At 43.2% G+C, this 17,904-nt stretch overlaps 1 protein-coding gene across 1 annotated transcript in view; it reads right to left on the reverse strand.

The window, feature by feature from the left end:
• Positions 1-17,904, reverse strand: part of PLB1 (phospholipase B1) — a 127,749-nt gene that overhangs the window by 41,601 nt on the left and 68,244 nt on the right. The window contains exons 20-32 of the mRNA XM_019526696.1: positions 17,559-17,663; positions 16,849-16,944; positions 15,458-15,529; positions 14,560-14,664; positions 14,149-14,209; positions 13,385-13,443; positions 11,400-11,473; positions 10,373-10,416; positions 8,384-8,492; positions 2,629-2,680; positions 2,405-2,485; positions 1,461-1,526; positions 997-1,097 (exon numbers count right to left, since the gene is read on the reverse strand). Of these exons, the coding sequence (XP_019382241.1) occupies positions 997-1,097; positions 1,461-1,526; positions 2,405-2,485; positions 2,629-2,680; positions 8,384-8,492; positions 10,373-10,416; positions 11,400-11,473; positions 13,385-13,443; positions 14,149-14,209; positions 14,560-14,664; positions 15,458-15,529; positions 16,849-16,944; positions 17,559-17,663 (1,025 nt within the window). The remainder of the gene's footprint in view (positions 1-996; positions 1,098-1,460; positions 1,527-2,404; positions 2,486-2,628; positions 2,681-8,383; positions 8,493-10,372; positions 10,417-11,399; positions 11,474-13,384; positions 13,444-14,148; positions 14,210-14,559; positions 14,665-15,457; positions 15,530-16,848; positions 16,945-17,558; positions 17,664-17,904) is intronic.

The following is a 17,904-nucleotide window of genomic DNA, read 5'->3' on the forward strand; positions in this document are numbered from 1 at the left end:
GAGCAACCCCCACCAGCCTTAACCCTGACTCTAGCCAGGAAAGCCTTGTCTGTTCCTATCCCAAGCCTATCCAGTGAACCCTCTGTCCCAGTCCTAAGCCAAGCCTGCTGAGCTTCACTTGCTCCAGAAAGCCTGTCCACTCCAAATCTATTGCCAACCCAGCTGCCCCAACTCTATCCCTTTGCCCAACCAGCCATAACACTAATCTAATATAATGACTCCTGGCACTCCCAACCCTAATAACAGTGACTTCTGCCTAAGCTCACCTGAAACTTTGCCTGCTGAGCCCTGCCAAACCTAATCCTAATCTAAATCTATTACTAGTGTAGGATTTGGGTCAAGTCTGGGAGTATTCTCCTGTCTAGAGTAAGGTAAGCAGTAGAATCCACTGCTAAATCCACTAACTAAAGATGTGTATTTAAGGTAGATTAGATAAAAAAAAGCAGTCCTCCTCTTGGAAACTCTCTTATTCTGAATTAAAGTGGCTTTTATTCAGTTTGTTTGAATTCACTTCAGAATTAATGTGGTTTAATTAATCCACGTGAATTTCACATCTTTAGTTAATTTGGATTAGTTTTCCTGAGAGCTATTGTATAGGTAATCATTAGGTACACAAGGATTGGGGTTGTAGTTTAAGATCATATGCTTAACCATGTATAACCACAGATTCGCAAAGGGACTCCCAGCAATCCCAATCTGGCAAGGGTCAAATCTGTCTTCTGTAACTGTAACCCAGGACCAGGTAGCTGCTTGGGGATATCTGAAGCAATTGGGACACTTGCTTTTGTAATCCCTTTACTATACTATAGCAAAGCCACCACTAGATAGCCTCATCAGGCAGAAGAGTTCATTGTGATCACTGCACATGGTGTCTACTGGGATCTAATGTGGTCAGTGGATACCAGGTTGCCTCTGTAGGGAATTATGGAACAGAAATTGTGCATTATCACTATTAAGAGTCAGTGTGGATGCCAGAGGAAGCCAAAACTGCCTTACTCTTCCAGATGTGTAGGGCACTGTCCTTGGCTATCCTGAAACATCTGCCTCAAAGAGATGAGGTCCATTACTTCAACCAGATTCACAAAGGCTCTGGGAATCTGAAAGGAAAGTCAGAGCACAGTTTAGCAGGAGTGGGTCATAAGACAGCAATATATTTATTTAAAGACAATGTCCAGCTGTTCATTCATTTCTTCTTGTTACTGACGTAACCATGCATTCCCAATTGCTGTTCCTACTCCTTCCCTCATCTCCTTCGCCTTGACTTTTCCCTCTTTCTGTCTATGACTACATTGGTGCCTGTCATTCCAGGCCATACCTCATTGTTTGAAATTAAAGAAATAATAGGATGTGTTATACAGTAGGAGACATTTGGAACCAGAACTGACGGAGGAGAAAAAATTGCATACCACTGATTTATGCCCTAACACAGGCCAGTGCATTGACAAAATACCACCACTTACCTCTGCATGCAAAATGTCAAGGGCTTCTTGAATGTGCCTAGTGAAATTTACAGCTGAATAGTGATTCTAGGAGACATAGAAGAGAATGGAATTGCCATCAATGGAAAGTCACAAGTGGCATCAGAAGAAGAGATGCTGCATTCATGCCCTTCCTCTTCCTTCTACCATGCTGCTTAGCTGCTTTCAGTGGGATGATCCTGCTCTTTTCCAAAGATCAGGTGGTTCCATTATTCCATCTCTACATAAAACTACCTTGGAAGGAACTCTGTGTGATTGTGTGCTAAATGGGTTAGCCTGAAAACCCATTTCATTCATGCCTTGTCCTGCTGCTATTAGTTGAAATCATTGTTAGGCAAAAGCATGCTAGCCATGACCAGCCCCACAGGAGCTTGGCTAGGCCCGTTTAAGAGCAGTAAGTTATCATACCACTAGGATTTTACCCTCTCTGCTGCATACTGTGTGCAGATGAACTTAAGGTGCTCATGGTAGCGAACACAGTAGAGGTGTGTGCATGTAAGAATCAAGAGATTCAGGGTTGGGCTTAAAACTGAAGGCCTCTAACCCCTTCCCCCAAGCTCTTCTCAGAGCAGCTTTCTGAAGGCTTTCCTCCAGTCTGAAGCAGCCTACAATCCTGCTTCTAAGAATCTTCCTGCACCAGGACCTGTGGGAGATGGCAGGTTGAGCTGTATAGGTTTCCTAATGGTGGCTCAATGCAGTGTACATCTTCACTGGCTGGCAGTTATAGGGCTTCTGTGGCACCTACATGTCACCAGACTACAGAGGAGAGAATCTCTCTCTCTCTCTTGGAAAGACAGGAGAGGTAGCCTGTCTCATACGCTTCCACTCTGGTTGTCCTTTTAAAAATCGATTTTATTTATTTATTTTTTTTACAGCCATACCGCTGCTCACTGCCACATAGGTTAAAAATCAATCCTTTTACTCACAGGGTCTTTGCAATAGTTGCACAGATCATTGGCTCCAATTAACACAGTGATGATCTTCCAGTCAACATTAAAGTTAATTCTCTGTATAACAAAGAAAAGATAAGTTCAAGTTGACTACACTCCTGACTGATGTGCACCGTGTGTCCTGGAAGGCACATCTGTTGTGTGAAGTGACATCGTTTAATCTTACAGCATGAAAAGGAACAAAGTCCCAGCCAACTTACTGGATCATTTTTCATTAGTCTCACCAGAGTTCTTGCTTGGCTTGGTAATTCCCTGTGGAAGAGGACAATCCATGAGCAATGGAAATAACATTTTGCAGAATATGAGCATCCATGGAGAGAATGTTTATCCAGTTACCTACATGACTCCCAACCATCTCAAATCCATGCTACTCTCACAAAGTCAAAGGCCCTCCTGAATTTGGCAACTCAAAGGGCTAAGGCTTAGCAAGTTCAGCAGACAACAGCACTGGGAGAACAATGTGGGCAGCAACATGCCTTACTCTCCAGCCTGAATGACCATGTGTCCAGTTACAACCACGTTCCCTGGGGGCACCAGTAGCACAAGTCTGGAACAAGGCTAGAACTCATTTCTCTGAAACCATGCAGAGAGAGAGACACCTTAATCACTTTGCCATTGGACCTCTCACTCTTAGCGTGTATGACAACACAGCTGTCCCCATTTAACAGGGAAGCCAAGTGACTTATCTAAGTTTTCATGGGGAATAAATGTTATAGACAGGATGGGATCTCAGATCTGTCCCATGCATAATCCTTCTTTGTTGTATAACTCCTAGAATAGAGGAAAAAATAAATACATAGAATAGCCTTACAGTTTTTAGAATGCCAGATACAGCAAAATCCTTGTTAGCAAACAGCATGATTAGAACTGGGGAATAAATCTATTGAAACTGCAATGAAACTTCAAATCTCAGGCTCTAAATAATCCCTTTAATCAACATCTCTGTGTACACTGAATATTTTCAAACCTGCAGTGACTAAGGAAATGTGCCCAGCAAATATTGAAACAAACTACTTACATTCCTAGGGCTACTGCTCAGAGTTAGCACTTCACTCTCAATTACAGCAAAGAGATTTTTGCAAAGATCTTCAGGCAAATGAAAACTGAAGCTACTTATCAGATCACTCTTACAGTGACTAAACAGAGCAGCTTGCTCTCTGTATGTCTGGCAAACACCATACAATCTTTGCCATGGATTCCAAGTTACTTAGACTAAACTGCTCACCACTGTTCAGCTACTCTGACATCCTCTGGAAAAGATAATTTGAACGGAAAGTTTTGCCCTTCTGGGCAGCTCTCTAGTTTTGGACTGAACTGTATTTCCCTCTGGGTCTTTTTTAGAAAAACAATCACTCACATAATTTCATGGAGTACATCTACTGACATTAATGAGCCCAGCATGCTTATGGTTTGTATGGAAACCAAAGCTTTCCCCTCCTGTGCTGTGCTAAATAAGCCACTGAAGGAGGAATTTGCCCTCACCTCCCTATCAGCAAACAGATCAAATATTAACACAAGTATATTCACTTGAGAATTGCCCTGCTCTGCATTTATTTGTGAGGCAAATGTTCTTATAAGCATATAAAGATTTTTCTCTTATCTGCCCCTGGTTAATCTTGACCAATGCCACAAGCAGCTTATACACCTCTCATTTTTACCCTTGGAACAGACATTGCGTTAGTCCCAGGACAAGTTGTGTGTGTGTTTGTCCTGGAACAGAAATGTCCTGGGATTGGTGTGTATACACATCACCCTTCCAAATCAGGGTGTAGCAAGTGGCTAAATGCACTACAGCTTATCTTCGATTGATTAAATAATGCAAACCTGGGACAACTGTTCAGATGCACTTTTCCAAAGGCCTGGGACAAACTGTTAATACTACTGGCCCTGCAAAACTTTTTAGGGTTTGTCCTGGGACAACGGATATGGATATCTAAACAATCCCACTTGGTCCTGGGATAAAATGATTTCTCTCCAGACAAATGCAATGTCTGTTTGTAATCAAAGGGTCAAGATTTTTCTTTTTGTCTCATTTTGGAAGATGGCACTTCCATTCACCTAGCACCTGCTACCATCAAGCAAGGCATATAGGCTTTAACGTTGATTTAGAAAGGAACTACCTATTAAATCTCACCTATGCCCCTTTTTGCAACAACCTGGATTTCCTGTAGAGCCTTTCAAGTATTTATCCAACCTAAGCCAGCCTAGCTGAAAAGATCAGACCAGATCGCAGCTGAAGACAGACTGACTACACACATTTTCTTTTTTTGTTTACAAGGCAGATTTAAATTTAAATTCTTCAGAAATGGGCTAGTTGGGTGAACTCATTACATCAGCTCTTCCCCATCCTTGCCTTGATTCTTCTTAAAGTTTTTACAATACCAACATAAGCTGTTACCACAGAACTATCACCTCTGCATGCTGCTATAGTGGTAAAAGTGTAGAAAAAACATCACAACTTATAGACTTGTTTTATTCAGAGCTAAAGTTACACAGCAGCACGCAGACATAATTGCACCATGACAGCTGATGCGACTCCTAAGGGGCAGCTATCAATTTAAAGCACCTAAAAATTTACATTTGTCCATAGCTTCAGGCATAGGATTTACTGTAGGCACACATTTATATGTTGTGGGTGACCAGGCATGTCGTTAAAAATGTGCTTACAGTGAGGCTCATGCTTAAAAGCTTTGCCAAATGAAGGACTACAAATTATTTCGACTCCCATATATCCAACGGGTCCTTAAACCCCAAACCCAACATTTCATACATGGTTTGAGAAAACACTGTGAGCACCCGTGACTGTATTTAATATCACTAGGTACTCAGCCTTGACCTGAGCAACCAAAATGGAGACATGCCAAATAGCTCAGTTTTGAAAATGTTGGCCTCAGCTTTCACTTACAGACTACCTTTTTATCATGTAGGTAAAAGGAAGAGGGATTTCTTTGCCTCATAAAGAATGAACTCTTGACAGCATACTGATACAGAGCCAAACATCTGAACTAAGAGAAACAGTTCCTTCCTCCCCATGGTGCCTTGAAATTCAAAAACCACATGGAGATAAGTTTATCTCCTCAGATAAGACTATAAATATTCTGTGACAGAAATGAACTTGAGGAAGAGGGCAACAGAGTTCAGGGACATTACCACAGTATCTGCTTAGATGAAAACAAATTCATGGGGCATGTCCAGATGACCAGGCAGGTGCACTTTGTGGCACTTCAAAGGCTTTTGAGGTGCTGCAAAACACATGCGGTGCACATCAAAAGGTCCTCCGCTCTGCATATTTGCAGCATTGAGCCAAAATTAGATACTGGGGAATCCTGGTATCTAACAAAACATGAAAAAAGAGCCAGGCAGTGCATATGGCTGCAGCATGAACTGCCCAACCATTTGAAGCAGCCACATCTTCAGCTGCTGGCCAGGCTCTGTGCTCCCAGATCACTGGTGCGGCAGCCCCAGGAGGCCCCCCGGACTCCAAGTAAAGCTGCTGGAGCCAGCCCAACCCACCTGGGTTTATTTGCCACGCACCAGAGGAGGTGTGCAGGGGTGTTCCCCCCGGAACAAGCAGCAGTGGCACAACTATGTTGTCGCTACTATTTGTCCCCAGGGAAACACACATGTGCCCATGGAGTGCTTTCTATTAGTTTGTTGGCCTTTCCACAAGGGGTTGGCACTGTGTTCTTTCCCATGCTACTGAATATTCACAAAATAACATTGCTGAGGAAAGCAGAACAGCTCATTTTCCTTGCGTCTGTCCAAACCAGGTCCTCAGAGATAGTGAGAGACGACTCTTGGCTTTTGTCATTTGGAAAAAGGCAGGCAGGTTTGCACCTAATAGACTAACTAAACCAGAGAATTATATAAATTTACCTTGCCTTCTGCCTGACTTCAGACTACTATGGCTAACTACCTCCGTTTTGTCATCTGGATAACTGTCTAGTAGGGTTTATGCTGACACCCATCAGCTCAGTTCAGATGGGCTACCAAATAGCAATTTAAGAGCAATGAGTTTTGCTGCAGTAATGCCAACTCTCATGAAAAAAAATCATGAGACTCCCGATTTCCAAGTCAGATTAATTCTGACTCATGATCTCCTGATAGAGATCAGATCTCAGGATTTCTCTCTTCAGGCACATGTAGAGAGCACTAAGCTGGTAAGTTTGTGGAGGGGAACGGGTGGTGGGGGGCAGATCGAGGTCCCCACAGTGAGGGAAGGAGTGGGGCAGAGGCTGGAATGAATAGAGCCCCAGGGCTGGGGGAGACATGGGGGCACATGCCCCACAGATTTGTGCGTCAGGCAAAGGCAGGCTGCCTGCTGTGGGCTGAGGTTATGTGCCCTGCTGCCTTTGCCCCAGGAACTGCATGCACACACTTCAAAAATAGCATCTCATGATTTACATTCCAAATCTCTTGTTTTTTAAGATTTTGTCTCTCAATTTTTGACGGTGGGGTTGACAATTTCAGCTGGGTTCATATCAGTAACACTGTGGTGCCTAGTCAATCTGACATATATTTTATATTAAATAAGACTGAGGTAACAGTTTTAGTGGTCATTCTTACTGAAGCAAACAGAAGGAAGTTAATATAGTCACATACTCTATCATACAACATGCACCAAGATTAGGATCACTGTATGATTGAGTCAGTGCAGGACATTTTTAGAGCCCCTAACCCCTGCTTGCATTTTGCTGCTTATGTGAGGAGTTGCTTCCCATGGAAACACAAATTAATTCAGTCTTTACTACAAAATGAGAATGCTTCCCTTTCTTGGGAGAGGGAGAGTATGGGGAGGTGGGGAGGAAAGCAGTATTTCACAGCATCTAGCTAACAGATGACACTCAGTCATCTCAAGGAAAACCAGGAATTTACTGAAAATACTAGGATGAGTCAGAAACCAGTCAAAGCCTGCAGAAGAGTAATAAACAACCTCTGATAAAACCCTAGCTATCATCGTTCAGCTACAGTGAATGCAAAGAGCTCTCCTGGCTTCCAGATTCAGCTGCCAGGTGAAGCTGCTGGGGAAATAATGAGGAAATTTTTAAATGAGAGAGATTGAACTAGAGGGCTTTTTCTTAACATAGCATTTCTAACCACCAACAAGCACAACTCAACCAGAACTCCTGACCAAACTGTGGCTACTCCCAACTAAATCAGTAGCCAGCTGTTTGGGGTTTTTTTTCTTTAGACAGGCCACTCTCACTGACAGGATCTTTTAGTAAAAAGCCTGGTACTTTTAGGACAAGAACCACCTGGAATCTCTTCCAAAAGGGAACTGCACAAGGGATTGATCTATTAAGTCTCTCCAGTGTTAGGCTGTCTTCCCCAAACAGGGCTAAAGCTAAAGAACCATATTCAAACCCAGTGCAAGCTACTGCAACCACCATTAAGTTAGTGGAGTTGCAGTCATGTCCCCCCAGGTCTGAAATTGGTCCAAAGTTTGTCTGGCCAATAACACTACTGCATAGGTCATCACAGGTCTCCAACTATTTTTTTTTATTTTTCTCTTTCAAATACTCTTCCCAACACTTCCAAATGTGTAAGACTTCCTTCATGGAAGAATTCAGCCATTCCTTCCTGGCTGATCTTTGCAAAGTCCCCACACTTTCATTTTGTAACCCATGTGATCCATTTTTCTGAAAGCCCCTTGTACTTCCAAGTTGTAACTCGCACAAAGGAAAACAATCTCTGTGCTTCCTCACTCCTTGGGCACATACTAACATATCCTGGTTTCATTCTAAAATTCAAGTGGAGCTTGAAACTATAAACTGAACAGAGCATAAGCCCTGTCAGCCCAATCCAGGTGCAAAGGTCAAGCATCCACTGGCCTAGCTTTGCTCATTTTTAACACAGTTGTAACAACATGAGAGGGTAAAAAATAAACCACTTGAATCAGCCACATCAGCATACATCCCTACAATCTAACTGGGGAGGGAAAAAAACCCAACATACTTAGCCTCTGCTCCAGGAATGGCCTGATTGAGAAAGGCGTTTGGCTCACTTGCATTTCCAATGCCAGTCGAGTAACCCGTGAGGTTAACGTTGAATTCACGAAAGATATCTGAAGAATGAAGAGGAAAATGAAAGGGAAGTGACTGTACCTGTTTCCCACCAAAGGGACAAGACCAATGCACTGTACACACCCTCTACTCCTAGGTTACTGGCATTGTCCACTCACCTACATGCACCCAGGGGAAGCATTATATTGGGCACTTCTGCATGTGATAAATAGTGCCAAACACCAAACAAATAGCTTAACCAGTTAGCAGAGACTTAGACAGAACTGGGTAAAATTTCTTGCTCCAATTCACACACTGTACAATCTCACTGGTTTCAAGAAAAGCCACAGATGAGATGCTGAGCACAGTAAGGCTCATGGTTTGTGATCATGCTTCATAATACAACAGCTAAAGCTTGAATGAGAACTCTCATGCTCAACTGGCAGTGACCATCATCAGGAGATCCAGAAGAGATCTCAGTTTGGCTGGTCTGGGAGGAGCTGTGACAAGTTTCCTTTAGCTGGAAACGCTGCGTGTTTATCTAATAGGTATGCATCATATACTGATCATAGATCTGTACATTCAGGGCACTGACAGACTTGCAGGTTTCCATTCCACCTCACAGCACTTCACATAAAGCACTGTAAGTTAAAGCAAGCCCCCCAACCCAACTGATGTTCACCTGTCGGGTTGGGTTAGGGGGAAGAGATAAAACTGATCTCCACTTTGGAGCCAGTCCAGAGGAGGAGCCTGCGTGAAGCCTCTCCCCCTGCAGTCCTACCCCTCTTCTCCCAGTTCCTGTGCTGTGTGCAGGAAGGAAGGAGGAGGGAGCTGTGGGTTGGGGTTTTACCAACCTGAGCTGGAGGCAGAGGGGTTGGGGGGCCCCACAATCTATCCACCTCCCCTTCAGCTCAGGCTGGGCAAACCGCAGCCTGCAGCTCTCTCCCCCCACCCCCTCCTTCCTTTGCACTAGGGATGGGGCTGAGCTGCCTCAGCCCAGCCCTAGATCACACTGACAGACTGACCCTAGGAAACACAAGTTCCCTAAGGTGCTCCACTTTGGAGTGCCTTCATCTGATCTCTTATTAGATTAAGTTAATTTTTCATGCAATTGGCCTCTTTTAAAGTGTCCTGCAGCCATATACATGTCATGGCATGGGTGTAGAGCACTTTCAGGGGGCCAATCATGTGGTAAATGCCACTTCTGTCAGAGCTTAGATGCATGGCAGTGAATTATTCCCAGTCCCTCTTCACTCATCTTAGCACAGATGCTCAAAATTAGGCAAAAAAAAAAAAAAAAGGTTTTACACCTTGCATCTCTCAGAGAGAAATAAGTGTGTTGCTAGGGAAAACAATGTTATACTTTATATATATAGTTCCAATTATAAAAACAGTTTATACAAAAATCAATAACTGATTAATATATATTTTTAAAAAGGGTTAATTATTGTAATAATATCCGAATATAAAAAGTGAGACTCAAAAATATGCTGAAATTTTGTAGTGGATGCCAATACCATTAGTCCGGATTTTGATCAAAAGGAAATGTTAGCAATTCCTAATGCATACATGAGAAAATACTTAGCAATATTCACCTAAGATATCTAGTCTTGGTAAACAACCTGATACAGAAAGGGACTTATTGACTATTTGCTAAAATCAAACACAAATCAAGTCACAAGGCAGTCACAGCAAGCTCATTTGCAAGAAGGGAGTGATTTTTTTCCTGCCTGTCCCCAGCTTCACTGATTATATGAAATTAAATTAAAATAAAACATATACTCTTTCTTTGAAAGGCAAGTCTTGTGAATTATCCCAGGATTTTTTTAAAAGCATAGGAAAGCTTCATGGTAAACACACTGCCCAAATCACCATTGTCATGGATCACTTCTCTCTCTCACACGTGTTGGTGATTAGACAGGACAGCAAAACACCTACTTACTCGGCAAAGTTGTCACGCTTCCTAACGAGGCATCCCCTCCAACACTGCAATAAGATAGGGAAACAAAGACGAAGTTAGTGACCTCTAATAAGCTCAGGCTCATGAAAGCTTAAGCATTTCTGATTTAGTTAGTCCACAAGCGGCATCTCTACCCTGCCTTCTGCTTAGTAAGACAATTGTAAAACCATTCAGATTCTTTTCTCTTTGCCTGGAACGTAGGAAGGATGGATGATGCTTGGAAGCTACGGGTATTTACAATCAAGTAGAAGGGTCAGGAATGAAAGGGCTCATTTAGGAGCTTGACTGAAATTTTGGCAACAGAGACATCCATGGGCGACTGGTGCTGCCTTAGTCAGGTCCCCCCTTGGCCAATGTCATTGAGGGAGGGAGGGGTCCCCCACAGCCGATTCCATTGACCGGGGGGGTGTGGAATTCCCTATGGCCAATCACAAGATGGGATGGCTGATCGCTACAGCTCCTTTTGGAAGTGGCTGCAGCTGCTTCTGGGAGCACCTCGGCACTCCACTCCCCAGCTGGCACTTGCAGGGGGGCACCAGTGTTCCACCTGCCCCCTATGCCTGTCGCCTAAGTGGTGAGGTGGCCAGGCAGGGGGTGCACTGGTGCTCTCAGGGGGTGCACATGCACCCCCTATGCACCACCACTGGAGACATCTGTCACAAGGGCTCATGGGGAGGTCTTGTAGCTGACAGCATGGGTTGAAATAATTACCCATGGAACTGCAGAAAAATAAAGCTGCTGGGAAGCTGGCTAGTATCAAGTAAGTTCTTCAAGGAGGGGAGAGCTGGTTCAAAATGCATGGCTGATAATATTTTCCATGAAAACTGTGACAAAACCAGAAGTTGTCACAAAAACTACCAAACCCAAAATGGAATGTCACAGACTGAAGATCGAAATCAACTCCTCCTTTCTCCCCAACCACCACCAAAAAAGAAAGTTGAGAAGAAAACCAAAGTTTTCCCCATGAGAAATGGAATACATTTCCTCACCATCTTTACTTGCGACTTACCTCCAGGACAGCCCCCGATATTCTGTATCCACATCAGAGAGGTTGTTTGGTCCAGAAGCAATTCCATTACCAGCCTTGCCAAAAAAAAAAACAAAACACACACACAAATGGGAGGTGTAACACTGAACTATTAACAATTTGGTCATTCATATATAATTTGGTGATGTTATGTGTTTGTTTTCTAGGCAGTCTTTCCACAACAGTCTGTCCCATTTAAGCTTGTGATTCTCTGGCACCCAACTTTTCAGGAAGAGGGTTATGAGCAAGAGCTTCACAATTCAAGCCATTTTTAAAACTCAAAGACAGGGGTGTCAAACACCTTGACTGAGGGCTGGATTTGGCCCATGGACCAATCCATCCAGCCCACCAAACTACTGTCATGGCTGGGTTGAGGGGCCTGCCACAGAGTTTGGGGACCTTGGGGTTCAGTGGACATGATGATCAGCAGCAGGAGGGTAAGTGAGGGTTGATAAAGCCCCAGTTGCCGTCCAGCCTCGTCACTCTGCACTCCTGTGGCCTTGCCTCCCCAGCCACAAGTCCCTGCCGTATGCCCTATGCTGGAGCTGCCACCATAGCACATGACACGCTGGGAGGCAGCTCCAGGTCCAGCATGGGGCACACAGTGGCACCTAGAGCCACTGCCATGTGCCCCATGTTGGAGCTTGAGCTGCTGCTGCATGCTCCAGGTCAGAGAGGAGCTGCTGCCACCACCACCACCACAGCTTCCTCATGCCCCCAGATGGATCTGGCCCACAAGGAGCCCTGCAGCCTGGATCCAGCCCTGGGCATAAGGTGAGTTCCACATCTGCTCTAAGAGATTCATTCTGGATGTGGTAGACAAAATATATAATTGTGTGGCAGACTGCATAAAGGTTTTATTGAAACAACCCTGGACAAACTGTACAGTTCATTTGGGGCTTCAGTACTCTGAAGTAATACAGACCTCTCCAGCTCAAGCCGGCGAAGCCCCAGCACTGCATATCTGCCTGTATATGAATACTGTCAAATACAAGGTCAACAGAGCATTCCACTAACTATGAAATCGGGCCCAGTTTTGCCCTCAGATATGTACACACAGCTGGTATTTCTAAGACGACGGAATATATCCACAGTTCCTTAAGCAGGGATATCTGAGATACTAATATAACCCTGTATTCGTAACAGGAAACAATAGCAGTATCACAGATACTATCAAATGGCAACTGTAGTTGTATGCTGAATAGCTGATTTTAATCAGTACAGTATATTTTTAATCAAATGTTCATTGCAAATCTATTTGTTGCAATGGGCACCTCTATACAGAAATCCACACCAGACCTATCAGGAAGTTGTGCATTATGTACATACAATATGTTCTCATGGTTTTATTATTTAGGAATCAAATTCCTTTTAACTTTCAAAGAGAAGGACACCATCCTCAGTGAGGACTATATCTTGATAAAGGAACTTCTTAGGTGTTCACCAAGCATAGTAATGAGTTTGAGTATTTTCTGAAAAGGGTAAAGCTAGAGGGTTTTCTCTTTGCACATTAATATCTTAAAAATGGCAAACAGCATTTCACATAACTAGCCCAATCCACAACCTACCTGTCCGCTACCCATTTCTCTTTTCCTCCGATTATCAGCCATATTTTAACCATGGAAGAACTGAAGCACAGAAGTCAGATTCTGCACAAGCCTTAAGCATGTGGCTCACTTCAGACATGCACTTAAGTTTCATCGAGGTCAGTGGTACTTACTCCCATAGTTCAGCAAACCATTTAAGCATGTGCTTCACTGATTTGCTAAAATCCAACTTTGGGAACTTTGGGAACTAGAATCCAGGAGACCAGAGACCTTGCCTCCTGTTCTAAGCAGTTAGACCTCCGTTCCCTTCCCATGAATGACACTTCCACTGTCAGGCACAAGAACTCAGCTCCACCTGAGCAATCAAATGTGATACTGGTCCACCAAAGAAATCAACAGTAAAAACACAAAGTTCCTTACAGTCAAAGAATCCCCAAGGGCTGCTATCACTCGCACATCAGCTGGTTTCAAGGCATGCACTGTAAGACAAGAGATGCAGTTAAGCCTGCAGAGGAGGAAGAACTAGGCCTTCACAGGGTTATGAGATGTGCACTGCTGCACTGAGCAGCATCTGTGTTGCAGTGCTCGAGCAATGAAACAAAAACTCTCTCCAGCTCATCTTACTATAGGTTAGCAGCAGCATAGTTTCAACAATACATGCGAGTAGTCAAAAGTTCTTACTGGTTAAGACAGCTAGCAAAAAACACACAAAGCAAGAGCAAATATCCTCCATATTGCCTAAAACAGACAGCACATCACTAACCTTAGAAAGACCAGAATGAACAATAATATATTATTAGAGAGCAGGAATGATGGTACAAAATGCTGCAAGAACAGGATTGCAAAAAGGAGCACATGTTCATTAACAAGTAAGCACTACTAGGTACCAGAGTAGAACCCAGAGAAGGCCAGGCTCCCAACCTATCGTCCTCAGGCACAGATAATACCATTTAAGGGTTTCCACGTCCTGGGAACTTTAGCTATTGCAGGAATTTAGGCTCTCTTGGAAGATTACTTACGAGCATGCTTTTGGCATCACTTCCTTAATAGAAAGTGATAACTTTGCTGGATGTAAACCTTTTCACATTTCAGGAATTGCTTAAATACAAAAAAAACAAAAACAAAAACTTTCCTTGAAGTGCAATTGACAGAAAAAGTCTCCGAGACCAAACAGGTCAGCCTACCTGAAGTGGGATAAGAGATGGAAGGAACCCGGTCCTCACATAGCAGCTGGCTTCCATGATTCTAAAGGAATAGAGGAAAGGTGAAAGAACCTGAATAATCTTAGCCACAGACATGTAGAAAGTGTCAATTAGCTGTCCTCCAGGAGGAGGCCAGCTGAATAAAACATATCCCTGTTAGCCTGTAATACATCAGACAGACCTTGGCCATGGAAATCAGTTTGTTGCACACATAAAAATGATTCTTGGTCTTGACAGCAGCATTGCTAAATATGTACAACTGCAGTTTATTATGCAAGCATTGTGGAAAGTGTGAGAGACTTTTTTGCAATGTATAGCTCACAGCCTCCTAAACAGGTCGCCAATTTAGGAGGCTCCTCCAGTGACCAATTTCATATATTGTGCAAACTGTACCTCATCTGGTCTCTGCCCTGGGGGAGCAGCTGAAGGCAGCGGTGGTGTCGTTTCATTGGAGTATGTAATATTACTGTTCTTGTAGGTCTTCAGAAATGGCTGAGCCTATGCAATATAGAAATCCAAGTCAATGCAAAGCTGCAGAAGAATGTTTGGAACTTTCCATTCACTAGGCCTCAATCCAGTCACATAAAAAGTGAAAGCAATCACTTACTATCAAGAACTACAAGAGGCCCTGCTGCTCTCCAACAAGCTTTGCAGCATGCAAATCTAAAATCCAAACAACTAAAATATCCAAGCAATGCTCTAGTACCATCTTCATAAAGTAAACAGCTAAAGGACACTTTCAGTGTCTTTACCTGTTTGACTAATAGCATCTCTGATTATTTGAGCCAAAGGCATTGAACAGCTGGTGACTATCCTCAGCAAGCGATCATCAGAGACTCTCTATTGATTTCAGTAGAGTTATACTGATTCCTACCAACCTAGGCACTGGCCTTTCATTTTTCACTCTCCATCAATGCTGTTTGTGTTTCATATTTCACTCAGTTTGGAGAGTGCAACTAAGCTGGTCTGGCTATGCAGGCCCACTTCCCAGCTGTACTAGAACCAGGCCTTGTGTGTAGGGATACAAGGCAAATAAGCAAGGAGGTTTCCTCCGTCTTGCAGTCCTGAGAAGAGGCCAGCCAGAACATCACTGGAAATTATGCACATCCCTGTTGGCGCTAACTATAAACAAAAAGGTAGGGAAAGGGAAAGGACATGGAGTATCTGGTAAGTATCTGGAGGTAGCAGAAATACCACTCTATCATTCACTGTACCAGAGCACCTTGTGGGGATGCAAACCACAACAACACACTGTTACACAAACCACAGTAATGTAATGTTGCACATATACCCGGCTTGGACATCTGAGGTTTATCACTTCTTCAAGAGCCTGTGCATCCATCTTGTCTCCATGGGATTCTAGCTGCACCCCAGAAAGGAAGAAGGGGACAAAGGAAATAATGAGTGCTGATATGGAAAAGCACAAGTAGCTGTTTATTATCAGCTTTCATGAACTATCCCCATAAGAACTCCAGGAATGTTGCTGTGCATTGCACGTATATTAATCACCCGTTTTACCCACAGAAACATCCATCTAAAGAATCTTGCCTTTAAAGCAGTGTCTCTCAACACTTACATTCCAGGCACCCCTCAGAAAATGCTAGCGTTTAGTTTGCACTCATGTTTTGACTATGGAAAAATATTAGAGCCATTTTTCTGTTGCAAAGAACTCAGAAAACCCACAACAGGTCAGAATGTATTTAACATTACAGGCAGTCCTCGGACTTAGGACACAATTGGTTCCTGAAAACCACATCTTAAGTTGAAACATTGTAATTCAGAACCAATTTTCTCATAAGAAACAATGTTATATATGGGGGATTGGTTTCTGAACCAAGGCCTGATGCCCTATTTTCATGAAAAATACCCCAGGATTTTGTACTTGATCAAATATAGCTACATAATTGTATTTATATTGTAAACAGCAATCATATTGATTTGGAAGGACTTCTTTGAGGTGACTTCACTGGACTTAAGGGCTCTTGGTTGGACTTTTTGAAGGGTTCTTGGCTGGAGTCTTGTCTGTTTTCTTAAAGAAAACAGCCAAGGAAGTTTGGACAGATGTTCTCCAGGGAGACGGGGGACACAGCGAACTTGTTCGCTAGCATGGCGTCACATCAGATCAAGCATTGTAAAGTCAAAACTGACATCAGAAAGTTGAAACAGGGTGTCAATTTATAAATGTAAGTGCGAAACGTTGTAACTCGAAATGTTGTAAGTCGAGGACTGCCTGTATATGTATTCCTACTTGAAATCTCTGAGTTTATCTTATGAATCCTGTTTGAAAACATAACAGTGATAACATTGCATAGCACCCTGCGGCACCCTTGAAAAGATCTCAAGGTACCCCAGATGCAGCAGCATCCTGGTTAAGGATCACTGCTTTAAATTACAGTTTACATATAAAGTGTTGAATTTCTATATGTGCAAGGCAAGTGGTGAGAATAATGCAAAACCTGGCACTTTGCTTATCTTTTGAATGTACTCAGCCTTAACAGATCCTGGGATACAATCTTTTAATAGAGCTAGTTTGTGTTCAGGTATATTTACTACAAATAAACACTGTTTCCCCTTTAAAACCCAGTTCCATTTTCAGCAGAGCTAGAACTGTCTTCATGGTGGCTCATTGTGCTTTGCTGGTAAAAGACAGGATAGGGACTGATGTGCTTTCCATGGTCTTACCATGTTGTTCCACAGGGCACGGGCAGCCTGAGAATGAGCCTTTTCGTGGAAGTGGAAACAGTCTGGGGCAAAAAATGAGTCATCAGGCAATCCTTCCTAAGGAAAGAGACACCTGCTGTCACAAGAGGGGTAAGAATAGGACCGAAATCATTGGCACAACAAGGCATTATCACATTCCTCTCCCAACTAAAACTCCCAGTTACCCTAGAATTTAAAAGCAGCCAGGAAGGCCTCCAAAACCAACACTGTTACAAACATAGATCAGATCAAGCTGCTGACCTGGGGAATGAAAAGATTTGAGGAGTTTTTCGAAATATGATTTACAGCCTTACGATTCATCCCATTTGCTGAGTCGCTGACCAGGGTTTGGCAGGCCCTCAGTAATTCATCCCCCTTCAAAAGCATTTCTGGTCACTCTAGATCTAGGCTCAATTGAAACTTAAATGCTGGACAAATGAACTTAGCAGAGTCCTGATGGCCAAAGTTCCCAGTGCAAGAGACACCTGAGACTCTCCTGAAGCACTGAAATGCTTTCTGTTACACTGACCTCCCATCACTGGGGTTCACTCTTGAATTACCAGCACTCTTAGACTCTATCTGATTTCCTAGGACAGGTAACCAGAGCTGCTGCTTCAGCAGATATAAGTAAGATGCAATTCTAGTGATTCAGCAAAGGTGCACGAGGTCAGAGTTTAGTTTGTTATTCTTACCTTGGTCTTGGGCATTGTCACTTTCTCCAGAAATGGCTGCACAACCACTGTGAAGTCTTCCTTTGTGTCATACCTTCCACTTTCAATTAGTTGGTGAGTTCCCTCCTGAAGAAGCAAGAAAAGTAATGACTAGTCCTTTTCTTCCATTCTGTATATTACGCCACATGCCAGCCTCCATCTCCTCTAGTCTCTTTATTCTAAATGAAAGCCTAAAACTAAGTATGTTACCCATCATGTGCTATGCAAAGCAACAAGTATGTGGGCTTCATGAAGAACTGCTTTGCAAAAACACAGGTTAGAGAGCAATTATTTCATATTCCTTAGCAAAAAAAAAAAAAAAAAAAAA

This window comes from Gavialis gangeticus, unplaced genomic scaffold (assembly GCF_001723915.1).
Source record: "Gavialis gangeticus isolate Ggan-Ray unplaced genomic scaffold, GavGan_comp1, whole genome shotgun sequence".
Lineage (NCBI taxonomy): Eukaryota > Metazoa > Chordata > Crocodylia > Gavialidae > Gavialis > Gavialis gangeticus.